The 17,951-nt window shown below is 42.2% G+C and overlaps 1 protein-coding gene across 1 annotated transcript; it reads right to left on the reverse strand.

Annotated features, from left to right (window-relative positions):
- Positions 1 to 400: 400 nt before the first annotated feature.
- slc9a6a (solute carrier family 9 member A6a) lies at positions 401 to 16,308 on the reverse strand. Its single transcript, XM_080416314.1, has 16 exons — positions 15,830 to 16,308; positions 14,347 to 14,546; positions 11,191 to 11,268; positions 11,016 to 11,092; positions 10,653 to 10,765; positions 9,984 to 10,089; positions 7,504 to 7,645; positions 6,800 to 6,905; positions 6,379 to 6,467; positions 6,134 to 6,247; positions 5,683 to 5,794; positions 4,772 to 4,925; positions 2,745 to 2,775; positions 2,560 to 2,645; positions 1,973 to 2,078; positions 401 to 1,069 (listed from the first exon to the last, which is right to left on the reverse strand). Exons 1-16 carry the CDS (start codon positions 16,140 to 16,142, stop codon positions 794 to 796), a joined length of 2,103 nt encoding a protein of 700 aa, XP_080272440.1. The 5' UTR covers positions 16,143 to 16,308; the 3' UTR covers positions 401 to 793.
- Positions 16,309 to 17,951: the final 1,643 nt, after the last annotated feature.

A 17,951-nucleotide genomic window follows, 5' to 3' on the forward strand; every position in this document is an offset into this window, starting at 1 on the left:
ACTCTGCTCAACAGAGCTGGTCCAGGATGGGTTGCCAGGCTTAAAACTACAGCCGGCAGGCACTTGATTGTAACCGAATGTTTACAGTTATGCTCAGCCACCGGCTCAGCGAGACTCTGGTCACGCTGTCTAACGAACATAAGAGAAGGGCTGGCAGCCACATTCAGGGTCAGACCCAATTCCTTAAACCCCTCGACCTCCCACGCATACAAAACAACAGAAGTATCCTTTTGCATGCACATCAAAGTATTAGTACTCATGTGATAAACAGACTAATTTAACTAGTGGTTGGTAGTAGGTACTTGGACTGCAATTATGTAGACTAATGCATGCTTCTAAACCTTTATGCAATGCTACTGTTAAAGTGATTGCCACGCTGTCAGCCATTAAACTTATTAAAAAAAAGTCATTTCAAATGAAAAATAAAATCAATCCAACAATAGACTGCATTACAGTGGTGCCAGATGTGAGTAGAAACGAATGAGGTAGAGAGCACGATTATTATCCACTACAGGGAATGAAAACTGAGAAGATGAGTGTGTGAATGAGTCATAAAGAAAGACAGAAATAAAAATGGAACGAAAGTAGGGATGAGGCAAGGGTACCAACAAACAGAAGTAGGGATGAGGCGAGGTAAGAACGAAAGAAGAGCGAAACAAGTGAAAGAGAAAAGAGTGTCATAGACTAGTCTTTTAGATCAGTTTCCTTCTCCGCATGCTGGCTGGGCGAGTGGCGCAGTGGTCCTGTTGGGGGGGAGGAGGTCTGGGCCAAGGACGTGCCTTTAAATTCTCCCTCACTTCCGCAAGCGGGGGTCTGAGAAGGGCGGCTCAGAGTCGTCCATGGGCAGCACCAGGCGCGTGCCCCGCATCACCAGCTCGCTGTCGCCGTACGTCAGCTCCCGGTCCAGGTCCTCAGCTGTGGTGGAGCCCGCTAGCCTGCCGCCAGCGGCGGCGGTGGTGGTGTGGGCGCCTGTGGCGTCTGTGCTGACCGTGATGTCGCCGTAGGTCAGGTTGATGTCGCCGTCCGACAGGATGAGGTCCGAATCGTCGTCTTTCAGCTGACATTCGTTCTGCCGGGGAGGCAGGGTTGGAAATGTAGAGAGAGAGAGAAAAAGAGACACTATGAGTGTCTTATGTGTATGTTCTGCTGTTCTTTTGTGCTGCAGGTATGGCCTGTAAATGTGCGTGTGTTGGTATTGGTGTGGGTGTGTGTGTTGGTGTGGGTGTGCGTGTAAATAATCTCTGCGTATAACACTGTAAACACTGAGAAGGGATTAAATGCTGGATTAACAATCTTAACACTGGGCATTCATTTCAGCACTAAGAAACAAATGTTGAAATCCTCCCAGCCGGCAAGTGACAGTAATCAGTAAGTAGGATTATCTACTGTCTATTGTCTTGTTGATTGACACCATCTTGCAGCGATCCCTTATTATACACTCATTCTCTCAGCCAAACAGGATCTAGGGCTGCAACTATTGATTATCTTCTTAGGGTGCGGCTACACCAAACTTTAATTCTGCCTATGCGGCGGATTCTGCCAATGCTTTTCAATGGGAACGGAGCGTTTTTTTGCGGAAATCCACGAATGGCAAAGCATCCGTTGAATCCGCCACATAGGCAGAATCAAAGTTCGGTGTGACCACACCCGTAAGCCATTATTCTATTGATTACGTTTTGATTAATTGAATAAGAAGAAGTGCGTTTTTTGACAATTCTTCCTATTTGTCTTAGGTACATAATTAACGAATCGACGCGAAACATGCCAATAGATTTTTTTATAATGAACAAAATAGTTTGATTCACCACTTAAGATGCAAAAACATCACTCATCGATCTACAAACTCGCAACACGTCATGCCGCGTTGTGAGACTGTGGATCCGCTATTTTTGAAAATCTATTTTTTTTTGGTTTATAATCGATTAAAAATATTAGTTTGATTAACTGCTGCGGGTTTGATTCGGTGTCTAACCTCGTAGGCCTGAGGGCTGGTGAGGCAGCGGGCCAAGGGACCACAGCAGGCAGGCAGGGTGGCTGTGAGAGGTGGGCCACTGTGTGTCAGGATGGGCTTCAGGTAACTAGAGAGGGGGCTAGAGTCAAGGAATGTCTACAGCGAAAAGAGCGACTGGACAGTTATCAGACACATGCATGAAAAATGACTAAACTGGTAGTAGAAATGTCTCATCAATATTCCTATCTCTTGTCATGCTTATGGAGTTTCCAGATCAAATCCATAAAAAGCCAATTGAATGGAATACTACACTGCCCGTGCCCATAAAGCAAGCTGTTGATTTTAGGGGTTGTAGTTGGTGCGCCCTCTGTTGTCTGCAATGGTGAACTACACCAGCGGAGTGTCCTGTATTTACCTTCAGTCACAATGTTATCAATTCTAATTAACTCAGTTAAAAAGGGACAACAGCTAAATATATTAGACTCAAAACACTAAGCCTCATAATAAAGTGAAAAAAGCTTTTTTAATATCTCTCTCAAACAAAAGGACCCTGTGTTGACACATCGTAGAGTAAACCAGCCTGTAGTAGAGTATACACCAAAGGATACTTGTGGTCAAAGTTGTACCAGATCCTGAACAGCCAAGCACTCTCCTGTTTGGTGCTCCGTCTCTCTGAACCCTCAGTGATACTCACCTTTAACAAAATACAAAACACAGTTGTAGTTTGAATGGTCTTTTGTACTGACTGGTTAATATATGAGTAAACTAAATATTTCACATGTGCTTTACTCACAGGGTTATCTAGGTCTGTATCTACTCCCACTCTGTAAAAAAAGATAATATTATTTAATGTCAGGACAATACGTTTTCATACTAGAAAGTTGATTATGGCGGACTTTTGTTTTCCATTCTATAATTTTAACCATATTCTAGTAGAACAAATATTCTAGTAGAACAAATCATCTTACACATCACTCTATCACAGCGGTTCTCAAACTATGGGTACTGGGTTCGGTTCAATACGGACCAAATGGTCACAGACATGAATTCGAGAGCTGGATTAAAAAACTCTGGTGGTTCTTATGCGTGTACAGAACAGTGTTGATTTCGTCGACTAAAACTATGACGAAAAATTTTCGTCAACTACCTTTTTTCACTGACGAAAACTAAATAAACACTAAACAAAAACTAAGCTATGATAACTAAAACTAGACTAAATATATTGACAATTTTGTCAACAAATAAAAACTAGACTAAAATGTTAGTGAGGGACTAGTGGAGAAGAGATCCAGTAGTTTGGTTGCGCTCGGGTGTTGCACTCTGAAAATAGCAGATCTACAAGCTCACAACTTGTAGATCTGCTATTTTCAGCATGCAACCAAATGTAAAATCAGTCATTACGACGCCATCAAGTCACCGCCAAAATACATTTTAGTCGACTAAATCGACTGTAGATTTAGTCGGCTATAATCTTATGATATTTAGTCAACTAAAACTAGACTAACAGTAAAACATTTCAGATGACTAAAATATGACTAAAACTAAATGGAATTTAATTCAAAAGACTATGACTAAAACGGAATCAAAATTCGCTGACAAAATCAACACTAGTACAGAAAAACTTCAGTTGCTTTAATTGATATTGTAGTGTTTTGGTGCTCCAATCTGGAATCAAACCTAGCCCCTACGGAACCTCTCCCTCCGCTGTATAGCTCCGAGATGAGGTTCCTCGTTGTTTCCTGCCGTTTGAGGTCAACATTGTCACACATTTTCCACTTTACATGTTTCTTACCCCTTTCTGCACCTCGTATCCAAAAAGTAAAGCATTTGCGCCACTCTCTCAGATGTTTTAAGATCTAGCGGACCATAAAAGCTATCCAACGAGTTGAAGAAAGTATTTCATTTGCCTCGGTTTTCATCCGGTTACATGTTTTTAAGACATTGCGCAAGAGTTGCGCCCGTAGAGATAACATTACTGATTACCCTACTGGTCAAATGTTGAATTGCATCTTCTAATGCAAAATATTATGGAACCGGATGAAAACCGAGGCAAATTAAATACTTTCTTCAACTCGTTGGATAGCTTTTATAGTCCGCTAGAACTTAAAACATCTGAGAGAGTGGCGCAAATGCTTTACTTTTTGGATACGATGTGCAGAAAGGGGTAAGAAACATGTAAAGTGGAAAATGTGCGACAATGTCGACCGCAAACGGCAGGAAACAACGAGGAACCTCATCTCGGACCTATACAGCGGAGGGAGAGGTTCCGTCGGAGCTAGAATCAAACCCTGTTCTCCAGACCAGACCAGAGAGTGAGTCGCAACCAAGTCTTTTTCGGCGGCGCTAAAATAGTATTCATTAATTTCATTGATAAGATTAAGCTAGGCCAACACATCAGCAGGAATCACTGCTTTAACTACATTTTCTAATAAATATTCATATATAAAAAGGCCAACAATGTATGATTTTATTTTAAGATCTTTATTTCCACTTGCTCTTTAAATAAAGTGTGGGGTCGCCAAAAAAAGTCCCTCATAAAATAGGGTCGTGGCATAAAAAAGTGTGAGAACCCCAGCTCTATCACACACGGCTGACAACTGAGCTTCCACCACATTAGGGTCAAATGGTAATTTGCAAATCATTGGTCCGTCCAATACAGGATGTGTGGGGTTTAGACTTAAGACAATCACAGCAAAGTATTGAAATGTACTGAGCAGCAAACTTTCCTGTGATTGACAAAATACCAGGATCAATCTGAATAGTCAGTAACAGAATTTGGCCTGTGTTTTGCTTTGACCTCGGCTGAAGGACATGTCATACCTTATGCGCTGGCAGGAAAGCATCTGGGTGGTGCCTCCTCCACAAACCCACACAGTGAAGAAAACTATCAGCAAGGTGGTGGTGAACATCATCTGACGGGCGTAGGTAGCTGTGTCTCTGATGGACAGGGCAAAGGTCATTGCCCCACGCAGTCCTGGATAAAAATAGTGAGGTTGTTGTGTGACACACAGGCCATGCAATAAGCGTGCTTTTGTGTATACGTGTCTGCTGTCTTTCATTAGATAACATTGTGCCTATTGAGCATTATGCATATTGAACATTATGCATGATGCATGACAGTCACATGAAAGTCAGTACACAATTTTTGTGTGAAATAATTTCATTTCAGTTCATTTTCCTGGTATAATCTTGTACACAGTCTCTGACCGGCGTCATGACGAAGTCTCGCAAGGAATGGAGTGGATGTGATCTCACCCCCCACATTGGTCTGTTTGGCAGACTACGGCGGCTCGTGTGGGACAACTAAAGGCAAGGCTGTGTAATGAACTAATAAAAAAAAACACCTTTGACCGCAACAAATAGTAAATAACATAAGTAGTGATATGCTTATGGTCTCTGCTCTATGCTATGGGGGCTGTTGGGGACTGCTGGGGGAAACTGGACAACAGGGGCAATTCTGCAAAATAGGCCCTATGGCCAGTCATTTGGGATCAATATAAGGAAAAAAAGGCCAAATGTTATTTTAGTCCAGACTTGTCCTTTAAGCACTTAATCCCTATACACACTCCATTGATGGTGGTCCCCCAGGGCTCTATAATCGGTCCACTCCTTTTTTAAATCTTTTACCGAATATAGTCGATCTACAAGCTCAGCTTGTACAAAATAATTTATAAGCAAATTTCTAATTGTTCCCGACTTATTTTTACCAATTGGTAATCATCTTCACTAACCAGCAAACATCATCATGTGCTGAAAGTTGGATTTGATCTTGTTGCGTCGTCCCAGATTGAGAAGGAAGGAGAGAGGGTAGATGTTGGCTGCTCTACCCAGGAACACAGCCAGCTGAGGAGGGGGTGTGGTTAAGGAGCACTCTTTCAAAAACAAAACAGAAACAGAGCACAGCCTTTGACATATCGTTACTGTCAGGCAGAAACCTATGTCCAAAACAAAATAACTTTGTTAGGAAATGAAAAAAAGAAAAAACTCTAGACTGCATAGACAAGTACTTTACCCTTGCGCCACCCTAGGCTAGTGCCCTCCAATGGATCCCGGATTTTAGCTTGAAATCAGTATCATAAAATCTGTACACTAGTGACCACCCATTCGGTTAAACAAAGCCATACTTTTTGCAGACCAGTGCACCACTCACAAGCTGCCTAATAGTCTTTTATGCAAGGATACAAAGGCCCCAACGATGAACATGGGATTGAAGATATGGTTCTGGAAGGTGAATAGGGCCAGGCCCATGTAGGAGAAAATAAAGTTCTCAGCCAAGAAGTTCAGGAGCTCAAACAACTGCAACACAACAAAACACAACACAACACACACACACACACAAAAAGACATTTACATTTACATTGATTGACGACAACCCCAACACAATGAAACCTGTATCAGTGGTGATTTGGCCGCTGCTCAAATCAGACCTGTTTGGTTCTGTCCTGGGACTCTGGCGACAGGTTGTTGAAGGTGTAGTGGGCCTGGGTGATTCCACAGAACAGAACTGCCACCACGCCTAAAGCACATGGAGAGGAGAGATACACAGTAAATCAATCACAAATGTATACATTTTTTAAATGCGTGGGATCTGAACCTTCAACCTACGCCGTTTTAGTGTCATTCTCTACCCATGGTTCTTTACTGCACCAGAATAGATGTTAACTTTGCAGATAACCTTCATGCATTTGTACGTATGTTTTTGCGTGTGCATCTGTGGATTTTCTGTGTTTTGTTTTTCATGTGCAGTTGTGTACGTTTTGAATGTGCATTTTAGGGGGTGTTTATGTTTGTGTATATACTGTACATATATGTGTTTTCATGCATAATGTGTGTCTGTGCATGTGTTACCTGTGAAGCCGCAGGCCTCAGCCAGTAAGAATGTGCTCCAGGACAAGAGGAAAAACAAAGCCGTCTCCAACAGCGGGAAATCCCTCAGTTTGGTGAACTTGGTCACGTAAAGACACTGGTCAAGGACCTCAACAATACACGCTTGTACACAAACAAGCCGCACCTGTCATGATTTAACCCATTAAAACCAGGAAAGCATCAGTGTCATTTTAGATTTTAACCACTTTAACCATTATTTTATACTTTGGCTATTAAAAAATAACAGATATACAAGCTTCGTGCCGCACTATGAACTTCAGATTTTTTTTTGCAAATCCTTGAATATAGATATACTTTTAACGCGAACATGTTTTACTCAAATCTTTGCTTCTGAGGGTCCCTGGAACAAAACATTTTGAGATGGGGGTCCGCGGCCATATATATATATATATATATATATATAATGTTGGGGGTCCCTGACATGAAAAGGTTTGAGAACCACTGACATAGAAACATACGTTTTTTCAGAAAACTGTAAGAATTTAGAAGAGATTTGTAGAATCGGCCTCAGCTCTTAATGGGTTAACACAGGTAGACCACTTTCAAGGCAAGAGAATAGATGAATAATGTATGCGCCGTCGGAAACATTTAATCATCATCATGAATTGTAAATATGATCTGGTGGATGATTATTAATGAAAATGTCACAGCAGGTAAAAGGATATGAGTGCTGTGGAGACCCCGGTGGCTACTCCCAGAGCAAACGAACCACTGAAGACCCCTAGGAAGACCCCAAAGGACTTAAGCATAGCCATGACCTCAAAGGTGTGAGTGTTGTCCCCCACTGGTTGGTATGCCACTATAGACCTGGAAGGACACAACAACATTTTAGCAGCAGACAAGCTAAACCAAAAGCAATCCTGTCTGCGAATGCAAAGTATTTGGAAGCATAACCAAATAATACATGACGAATGGGGTAAAGGTACCTACAGTGTTTTTACATGTGATAGCATGTAAAACTTATAAATGAGGTCTGCAATTACCGCATCATGTACTGTAGAAAGTATTTGCATGATGTGCCGGCAGCATCCTTACTAGGTAAACAGCTTTGCATGTGACTGCATAATTCATCAATGTCGGCCTCTTAGTATTTTAGGGCTGAACATATATGAATCTGAATTTCAAAACCGTCTCTCTGTTCCTAATTAGAGGGCCTTCACAGACAACAAAAATGCAGCAGTTCTGGGCACCCCCCCAATATAGAAGTTATGCCAATTCCCAATTTCTAACCACACACACACACACATTTGGTCATGTTGGAGGGTGTAGACGACGACCACGTGTCTCCTCCGATACACATGGAGTCGCCTGTCGCCTCATTTCACCCAACAGTGAAGAGTTTCAGTGGGAGGGCATAACGCATGCAGAGGAACACGCTATCCCACCTTAGTACTTCCCCCTCCCCAACAGGTGCTCTCTGACCAACCTGTAAGAGTTACTACACAGCAACAGAGATCGCCTTCCCACCTGCAGACACGGGCAATTGTGTTAATTGGAGTGCCTGGCTAAGCCAGATGCACCGCAGGCGCAGAGGATTCAAACCCCTAGTCTCCACGGTGGTGGGCAGGAACTTGTCTCCTGCACCACCCGGACACCCTGAGCACATGACCCGGGGTAGAACCATCACATTCTCTTGAGATTCACATAGCAAAAGAACCTATGGCCTCTTGAGACTGCAATGGAGTCTCAGGGAGACCTTAGGCGTCACTCGAAAACTCAGCACAAGCTTCAGAGCAGGGAGGCTGGGGACTGAGAGGAGTAAACAGAGTAGCAGGTAGAGGTGTGCAGCAGTAGGAATTGAGCAAGAGGGCTGCACCATGCTTGTAATCAGGAAAATCAATATTTGCAATTAACCTCGTTTTAAAGCCAGATGGAGGCGGTTCTCGTCATCAGGACAAGTCGGTTAATATTAGCTAAACTGTCGCTCATCGTGAATACGTGCCAAATTGACTTACAAATACTAACACGTTCTGATTCTGCAAGTCATTTTACTATTTTGGCAAACCCCATCCATCTGGCTCCTAAGTCAACTAAAGCAAAAATTATTTGAATCAGGTTGGCTTCTATACAGGGATTATTAACATTCTACAGTCTCAGTCCCCCCAGACACATACAGTAACAAATCACCAAGCAGTTTTTAGGGGACTGTCGCCAAACATTAATCAGTATTTAGCCCTGTCCCTTTGTCTGTGCTCTTGAAATTATGTTTCTTTTAGCCAGTCAGGTTAAGTAGAGGCGGAAATATAGCATTCCAAAATGTCCTCTCCTTGGGATTACTTGACTAGAGATTTGTTCTGTTTTATCTGAAGGCACTGCAGAGACACACACTGCCATGCTCTACTTGGTACAGCCGTTCCGGGGCGTGGTCAAAGTCTCCTCCGCACCCTCTCCCCAGTGACTGATCGCTCCGGGGGCGGGTCGCGCCCCGCTGTGCCTGCCATAATAAATAACAATTCTGCGGGAAGTAACAGCAGAGTTGCACACAGAAGGGGAGACAGAGCGATGAGCGTTAGCCCTGGAGGGCAGACAGACACACGTCCCACACTGTTAATGAGCAGCTGATATCACGTTACCAAAAAGGTCACCAGTCAAATCGATACAAAATGCATGACTCACACACTCGCACCATCTCCCTCACAAAACCAGTACGGTGGCAGCTCAGATGACCTTATCTAAACCAACAGATGCAGTTTGCTGACATTAAAGACTCCAAATACTGACATGGGGTCGAGGTGGGACAAGCAGACTGACTGCTGTAATACAATGTGAACTAAAGCAGTGGTTCCCAAACTTTTTAGCTCAAGACCCAAAAGAGAAATTAGACGTTTGCCCGGGACCCAAACTAGTGAAAATAGCAGACCTACAAGCTTGTGAGCTTGTAGATCGGCTATTTTCAGTACTTCTTAAACATTTGTTTTCTAATTTATGGAACTTCTTAGATTTTTCTTTATTTCTTCATGAAATTATTAATTTGTTTTTAATACCTGAAAATATTTGCTTTTCTGGGAATGTTTTTTGAAAATGTTTTGAAATAATAAAAAACTAAATGTAGGAAACAAGAAATAAAGGGACCCGGAAAAAAAATCCGCAACCCACAAATGGGTCCCGACCCAGTGTTTGGGAACCAGTGCACAAAAGGACTTACGAGGACAGCACTACGGCCACGGCGTCGTTGAGGACGCTCTCTCCAAATAGCAAGGCGTACAGGTCCACGTCCACGTGCAGCTCATTGAAGATGGCCAGGACCGTCACTGCAACACAGACAGGAACACGCTTGTGATATAGTTCTGCATTCGCCTCCGTTATTGGAATGGTTCCAAACTGTAATGCCTGATTTATCCTTGGTTGCACGACATCTCGCTTTTTTTCTGTGCACAACAGTGGCGCGCAACTAAGTATAAATCACCCCTAACACATGTCGTCGTCGGTTATGTGGTGCTGACAGGTGGCCATGTTTTTGCTTTCACTGATTTTTGTCAGGCATCTCCCCGTCTATGGCTTTTAAAGTTTCAGTTTCTGAGAAGGATTTCTTTTTTTTCTTCATTAAACGGATTAAAAAACAGACCTTTTGGGCACAGAGAATGTACTTTGAGTCTACAACACATATACCTACACATGGTGTCCCTGTAGCTCTGAACTAAGCCACTTTGAGTACAGTTAACCACTTAAGCCATACGAAAATAACTGATCGGCCAGTATGAATTAAGCCTAATATGCCTAGGGCTATTTTTGAGAATTTTCGCCTGTAACGACATGGGGACTAAAGGGATGTCAAGGTCAATGTGGTAAAGCATCTGAGGCCTAGCATACACACCAGGATCTGTGGCAGACACAATGGCCCCGAAGAACAGGCAGTCCGTGAAGAAAAAGTCCCCACCCAGCTGGCCCATCCTCTTCATTAGACTCACACAGCCATACATCATCAACCTGAAATATAGAGAAACAGCGGGTACCTTAAGGATTAGCATATCATCTATAGATACACAATCCTCTCTGATGTCAGGCAATAAAGTGCATTGACACACTACTAAATATGTACTGTATATATACATTCCACTTCAGCACAGAACCTCTAAATTCTAGATTTTGCATATCGGTCACAGAATATAGGGGCTAAATCCGAGGATTGAAGCCTTGTTTTTGTGTGGATGTTATGTTAAGACAATATAGCTCTTACCCAATGGTTAAACAGGAAATGACTGTCCCCAGAAAGGCATAAGCAAGTATGGAACCCATGTTTCTGAAGAAATGTCTCTGAAAGACAGAATAGTAAAAAAATGAAAACGATAATTCATTATCCAGTCGTACATACTGTACTACATATATAGATACAGTGACTGTATATACCATACCCTTTTCAGGCTGTAGCCAGCATGAAAGATGATAGGGGGTAGGAGGATGTTGAAAAACACTTCTGGGTCAAAGGTCACCTGAAGTCATACAAACAACAATAACAACAGAAGATAAACAGTAGCACATTAATGAGCAAAATCATTAGAATAAGTAATAAAATGAAGGAAAAACATTGGCACGGGGCTAATGAATGCTAATTCTGGAGCAGACAAAATATTTGGATTTTTTTCTCCCCTTTTTTTTTGCATGGCTTTGATCTTTGCATCATCAAAGTCTGGCACTTCTAGGATAGAATGAGGCAGCTGCCACATAAACCAAGCGCAAGGGAACATAGTTTCTGACAGAACTAAATCAGAAGATGGGGACAGTTTCACCGCACAGGCAAATGGATGTCAACCGATTCAAATTTAAAAGGTATAAAAATAATCACATTCAACCACTTTTGAATCACATCACCACCATTCATCCTGGCTTTGCAATGTCAACTAAAAGACCAATGATCAGTGTGGAAAATCAACATTAAAACTAGGGTTGCCCCGATTAATACCTTTTTTTCAAGCTTTGGATATTCTGCACATTTTGCAAGCGAATAATAGCATTCAAATAATTGTTGTAAATTAATTCACCAATAAATCAAATCAAGGCTCTTTGCAGTGAGATTGTTATTTCGGCAGAAGGACAATAACTGTAAGCTGTGTCTCATATTAACAAAACACAAAGCTGTATGCATCTTTTCTGTAAAACAAGGAAATGGCAATGGTGAAAGTTGCATTGTAGTTGTTAATCTGTAAAAACATATTTGTCTGCAAATCGCTGTTACACCTACATTGTTCTTATGAAGTTGTTTTGTATTGTTTTGTATTGGTTCTGGTTCTGGTTCTTATTGGTGAAGACTATAAATATCACTATGTTAATTTTGAGACAAGCCTTACGTAAGTTACGTTACTGTAAACTAGGCCTCGCTTGTGTTGCCTAAACAATTCACCAAAAACTGCTTCAAAAGAACAAAGTTAGTGTGTTATTCACCGGGAAGATTTTTTTTTTTAAAGTGCATATATTATCTCATAAACTATACACTGCACTGAAATACTGTCTCTACAAGGGAAGGCATGTGAAACTTACTTAGACTAAATACAGCGTCACACCAACATAGTTCTTATGAAGCAGTTTTGTTCAGAGGTGAAACATTTATAAAGACCTTATAAAGGTCGTTTAGCAAAAGGGGACAACAACCCCAGACAGTCACTTCCACACTACACCAGCTAAAACAGCCATAGGATCATATTCAAAGCGGATGCCATTTGTCAGCTCTGCATAGTTGTGCAAAGATTAAAATTACACATCTGAAAATTGTAATTATATTTCAATAGCAGCCTGTCATCCAAATATTTGAGGCCAGCCCAGATTTGGCGGCCATAGCTGAAAGGGTAGACAGGCCGCATGGGAAACAAAAAGGTCCCAGGTTCGATTCCCGGCCCGGCAATGTGTCGAGGTGTCCCAGAGCAACTGCTCAGGGACTGCGCTCAAGTCTGACCACTTGGGCAGCAATCAGCTGGGTGAAGCTGTACTGAATTTCCACCACAGTATCAAATAGGTCTAATTATAATTAAAAGTAAAACCAGCTTGTAACTATTTAGACGTCTAGTTTTGATCTACACATCACTTCTAGCCATTATGATCCCAGCAAAGACTCCCATGTTGTTCCATAAGCTCAGAGCACAGTCTGTTACCCCCACCTCTTGATTTTACGGTGCAAAGCATAATTCAGACTTTAAAAATGGAAAAAACGTGCATTTGCAGGAGTTTTGTGTTGTCCACTCTGCTATTACAGCATTAAACAAAGTGCGGCTGCCACTGACAATGTTGTGTGCTAGGCAGTATGGATGTTTTTATGGAAATTCTATGTATTGTCTTTACCTTGCTGTGTTTTTATGCTACCGTGTTTCTGTGTTGAACGGGCTGTGAAAACAATCTCCTCTGGGACAATAAAGTCTAATCTAATCTAGTTCATCCACCAATATCTCGAGTGGGTGCCCTTATTCAAAAAACATCCAACTTTGAACCAGGGTAAAGTAGTATTGGATTTGTCTCTAAATCATGCAGACCTGAAAGGGGTCCACTGCAGCCCCCAACATGATTCTCCGGAAAAAATAATTATACTACCTCTAACGCCGCCACTGACTGTAGCCTACCTGTGTAAGTCTATGGCGGCGAGAGAACAATAGCCAGTCATGGCCATGGCCATGGCCTTGACGCTCGGAATTAGCATACCGGTACTTAGTTTCACCATAGCGGCGAGAGAACAATAGCCAGCCCTGGTCGTAATTAGCATTAGTTTCACGAGGGTAGCCTCATTTACGTCATTCACAGCATGAATACAGGGCTCAGGTACCCAAGTTTCACCATTCACCTAAAAACTAAGGACTGAGAAGGACAGACGCTGCTGCTGCTGTGATTCAAAATGCTGTGCAAGAAAAGAAAGCTTTTTGAGGACAATCAGGTGTTCAACTCTACTTGGAGAGATAGCTATTTCTTCCATGAATTGAAGGGCAAGCCTACTTGTCTGATATGCTCCACGCAAATTAATTGACGTTTATAAAGATTTCTGTCCAGTCTAAATGGACAGAAATCTTTATAAACGTCAATAAGAACAAAACTACTTCACAAGAAGAACCACCAAGGGATTCACTGGAAAATAGCCTATTTTTTTTATATGCATAGACTATCAACTACAATGCAATTAATTTCAAAAATAGACAAAATAGACATCTCCTAGTTTTACACAGACAGACCTTTGTCATTGACAGTGACAAAATGACATCTGGCTCAGTTATGGAAAAAAGTGGAAAAAAATACAATTTCAAAATTCTCTTCATCCCAGGGAGGATTTCTGTTTGCCCCGAATACACATTATTATCTACCCCAAATGCCCAGTCTCATGTGCTGTAGACACCTCTTATGTGAGCATTACTGTAGCCGTACTGTAGTCATTACATTAATCTAATGTGAGAGCAGATGCCATATAAGAGTCAGTTGTTCTTCTCAATAAAAGCGGTGTCAATGTGTCACTGACTATCCACAGTCTTTGCTGGCTATTGTTATTCAGCAATGTTATGGATTCCATGTGAGAAAGTGGCTTTATACTTTGTCTCTACCTTGCGCAGCATCTCGTTGTCCTGCACCTCATCCACCTCATTGGAATTGATCTCTCCTTTCAGGGTATATTCATAGAACTTGCCACTGACGTTCACCAGCAGGGTGGCAGGGCTAGAGTTGACAGGGCAGCTCAGGGTGACGTTGCTGATGTCTCGTGGAACATGAATGCCGTAGCGCAGGACAACACCAACTAGTACCCCTGGACGGAGAGAAAAGTGTGGTGGGGAAGAAAGAAGAGCTGTGATTTTCGACACATGTTTCTCTTAAGCCTGATTTATACTTAGTTGCACGCCGGTGTCACGCTCAGTAAATAGCAGATCGTCAAGCGCATGACGCGTCACAAATGTGACGCGTTGTGAGCTTCTATATCTGCTATTTACTGCATGCAACACCAGTGTGCAACTAAGTATAAATCAAGCTTTACCAGAGGTAATTTACAAAGACTGCAAGATCAATATTACATGCTTTGATGGCATCCTTGGGACCATATTCGATAGCCAAAATGCTGAGGTGGTTCTTACATTAAGTTGATATTATGTACAGTATATACTGGCCAGTATGTATATTGAACAGGCTGATGCTCAAGCTATCTAACTTAAGTCACATTACTAGTACTGGGGATACGAAAATGGGGGGGGGGGGGAAGACAGGCACAAAGGCTACACAGGTCCACTCATCAATATAGCATTTAATTCAACATGGACTTTGTAACAAGGCACCATATCATATGGTGCCTTGTTACACAGTCCATGTTGAATTATCCATATCCACAGTTTAAGGCAAATCTACCAGTATAACATAAATCAGGGGTCTTCAACGTTTTTCAGGCCAGGGACCCCTTAGCTGAGAGAGATGAAGCAGCCACCGCCCCCCCCCACACCCACACACACACACTATAAAATTGCGTTGCAGATTAAACTTTGTATAGATTTCATAGATTCATAGCACTATCGTCAGTGTATGTTGGATTTATGTTAATGTATATTTTCAGACATTTAACAACTTAAAGCGTCAATACCTTTGGCTCTGTACTTGGTCTGCTCTTTATTCCCTCTACACCAAACCTCTTTGCCGAAAACAGCAGATCTACAAGCTCACAACGCGTATGAGCTTGTAGATCGGCTATTTTTCGACTAATGCTCCCCTCAGAATAGGGATGCAAGTAGCCCCTTTCGGAACCCTGTTTACCTTTTTTATATTTGGGAAGCCTTCCCAAATACAAAAAAGGTAAACAGGGTCCCGAAAGGGGCTAGATGCAAGGGTTCAAGGGGTTTATGTAAAAAGATGATCACATCACACAAAGATTTGGCGGCCCCCCTGTAGTAACTCTGAGGACCCCCTATAGGGGTCACAGACCCCCTGTTGAGGACCCACGACATAAGGCAATCGATCGATGTTTTGCAAAGGGGGGAGTCATCGTTGATCGATTGCACAGATGATGAGATCACACTCAAGTCATGTGGAGGGGGTTGATGATCTCACCATAAATCATCGCCAGGCCAGTTTCGTGCAGAAACCTGAATCGCCGGTGCTTGAACAGCCAAATGGTCAGGATGGTGAGGGTGAGCAGCATGATGAAGATGAGCAGGTCCACGCTGTCCTGCCTGTGGCTCTCCTCCGCCTTCTTGTCGGTGGAGATGTTCTCCATGGCATCGCTCATGTCCTGCTCCAGAGAGGAGGAGGATGATGCACTGCAAACACACACGCACACGGACAGGCTCACCAGCATCAGCTGCAGCCACAGCGTCGTTGTTGTTGCCCTCCTGGCAGCGTACACAGTCACTTTAAACCCCATGGTTGGTTTGTTTGTTTGTTTGTTTGTTCGGCCTTCAAAATGTATGTAGGGATGTTGTTGTCGTCGATGCGATCAAAGTCTACTGAGGTGTCTTGTTTTTATGTAAGATCAGCTGCTGAGAGGTAACTACCACAGCAGTGAGAGAGAGAGACGACAGCCACATAAATCCTCCCCCGGCCCGGATGTGATTGAAACTCGCAGTGTTGCCAGATTTTCAGAGAGAAATAAGCAACCATGGTGGTCTATGAAAACAAGCCCAAAAGAAGCAACTAGGCTACACTAGAAAATAGTGTGTGGGCGGATATTTCTGGCAGAGAGCCTTGAAGGGTGATTTATGGTGATTTTCCCCTTCTGCACAAGTTGTGAGCTTGTAGATCTGCTATTAAAAAAACAAAATCTTGAAAATAATGTGGAATATTTCTGAAACATTTTAACAACACAAATCTTGTATGGGGGGTCCCTGACATAAATAAATAGGAATTTGTGGGTCCTTGACATGCAAATGTTTCAGAACCACTGGTTTAAACAGCATTAGTAAAGAAGCCCAAATAAGCAACTACACTAAAGAAACAAGCCCAAAAAAAGACACAACCCGCTTAACTATTAATATTTATAAGCAACTTAACAGAAAAATAAGCCCAAAGTCGCTTATAATAAGCCGACATGGCAACGCTGTGTGAAACTCGTTTTTCGAGAAGATGTTCAATGTTTTTCTTTTTTCTCCTTTCGATATAAAAGTCTTTTGTGAAATTTGCCGGGTGAAAGTGATTCCGTGGGACAATCTGTACCGCCAAATGCTACAGGATGTTTTGCTGAGATTTTGGATGAGCAAATTATAAACATGATGATTATATGTCATTGTAGCAGCTATTGATACTCGTTATTGTAAAAGACTCTTATTGTGAAGCCTTGTTTTCTTATCGTTAAGTTCTTATCATGTTGAACCGGAAGTGAGATGGATGTGTACTGTATATGAAATAATTTCTTTACATCATTGGTTCTCAAAGTGTGGTCCGGGGACCCCCAGGGGTCCTTGGGGGGGTACCAGGGGGTCCCCAGCTAAATTTGTTAATACAGCGTCACAATAATTTTAACCACTTTAACCATATTTTATACTTTGGCTATTCAAAAATAGCAGATCTACAAGCTCACGGGCTTGTAGATCTGCTATTTTTGAATGTGAGTCACAGCGCTTCAAATTCATGCCGCGGTATGAGCTTGTAGATCTGCTATTTTTTTTTACCCTGGCAAAAAAATAATTCAGATGGGGTGTCCGCAGCCAAATACATAGCACTTTGGGGGTCCTTAAAGGAGGAGTTCACCCCAAAAATTACTTATTTTCTATCAATTACACACCCCATGAAGCCTTGATTTCATGGATTTATTTTTGTTTTTGTGGCATTCCTAAGACAATAATTTGATGACCGTGTGTATATCCGGTAGGAGACACAAATAATCTACTTTGTGTCTCCTAACGGATACATTAGCCGGTAGGACTAGGAGATGGGAATCTAATTATTAGCTTAGGAATGTGACAAAAACAAAAAAGAATCCATGGATTCAGGGCTTCATAGGGTGTGCAATTGATAGGAAACTAGAAAAAGTGCTCCTCGGAGCACAGGTCTCCGCCAGGTCAGGTAGGTTATTGTGGGCTAGCAATGTTCAGAATTTGCCAATCATGAAAAAAATCGGACGGAACCATCTTGATCACTTGACTATAGAGATAATGTGTACTGATTTGCATGATGTTTGGACAAAATGTGTAGGAGTAATATAAAAAATAAGAATCGGCCTCCTGGTGGCGCTATA

Source organism: Gymnoscopelus braueri (genome assembly GCF_963280865.1).
Source record: "Gymnoscopelus braueri genome assembly, chromosome: 20".
Taxonomy (NCBI): Eukaryota; Metazoa; Chordata; class Actinopteri; order Myctophiformes; family Myctophidae; genus Gymnoscopelus; species Gymnoscopelus braueri.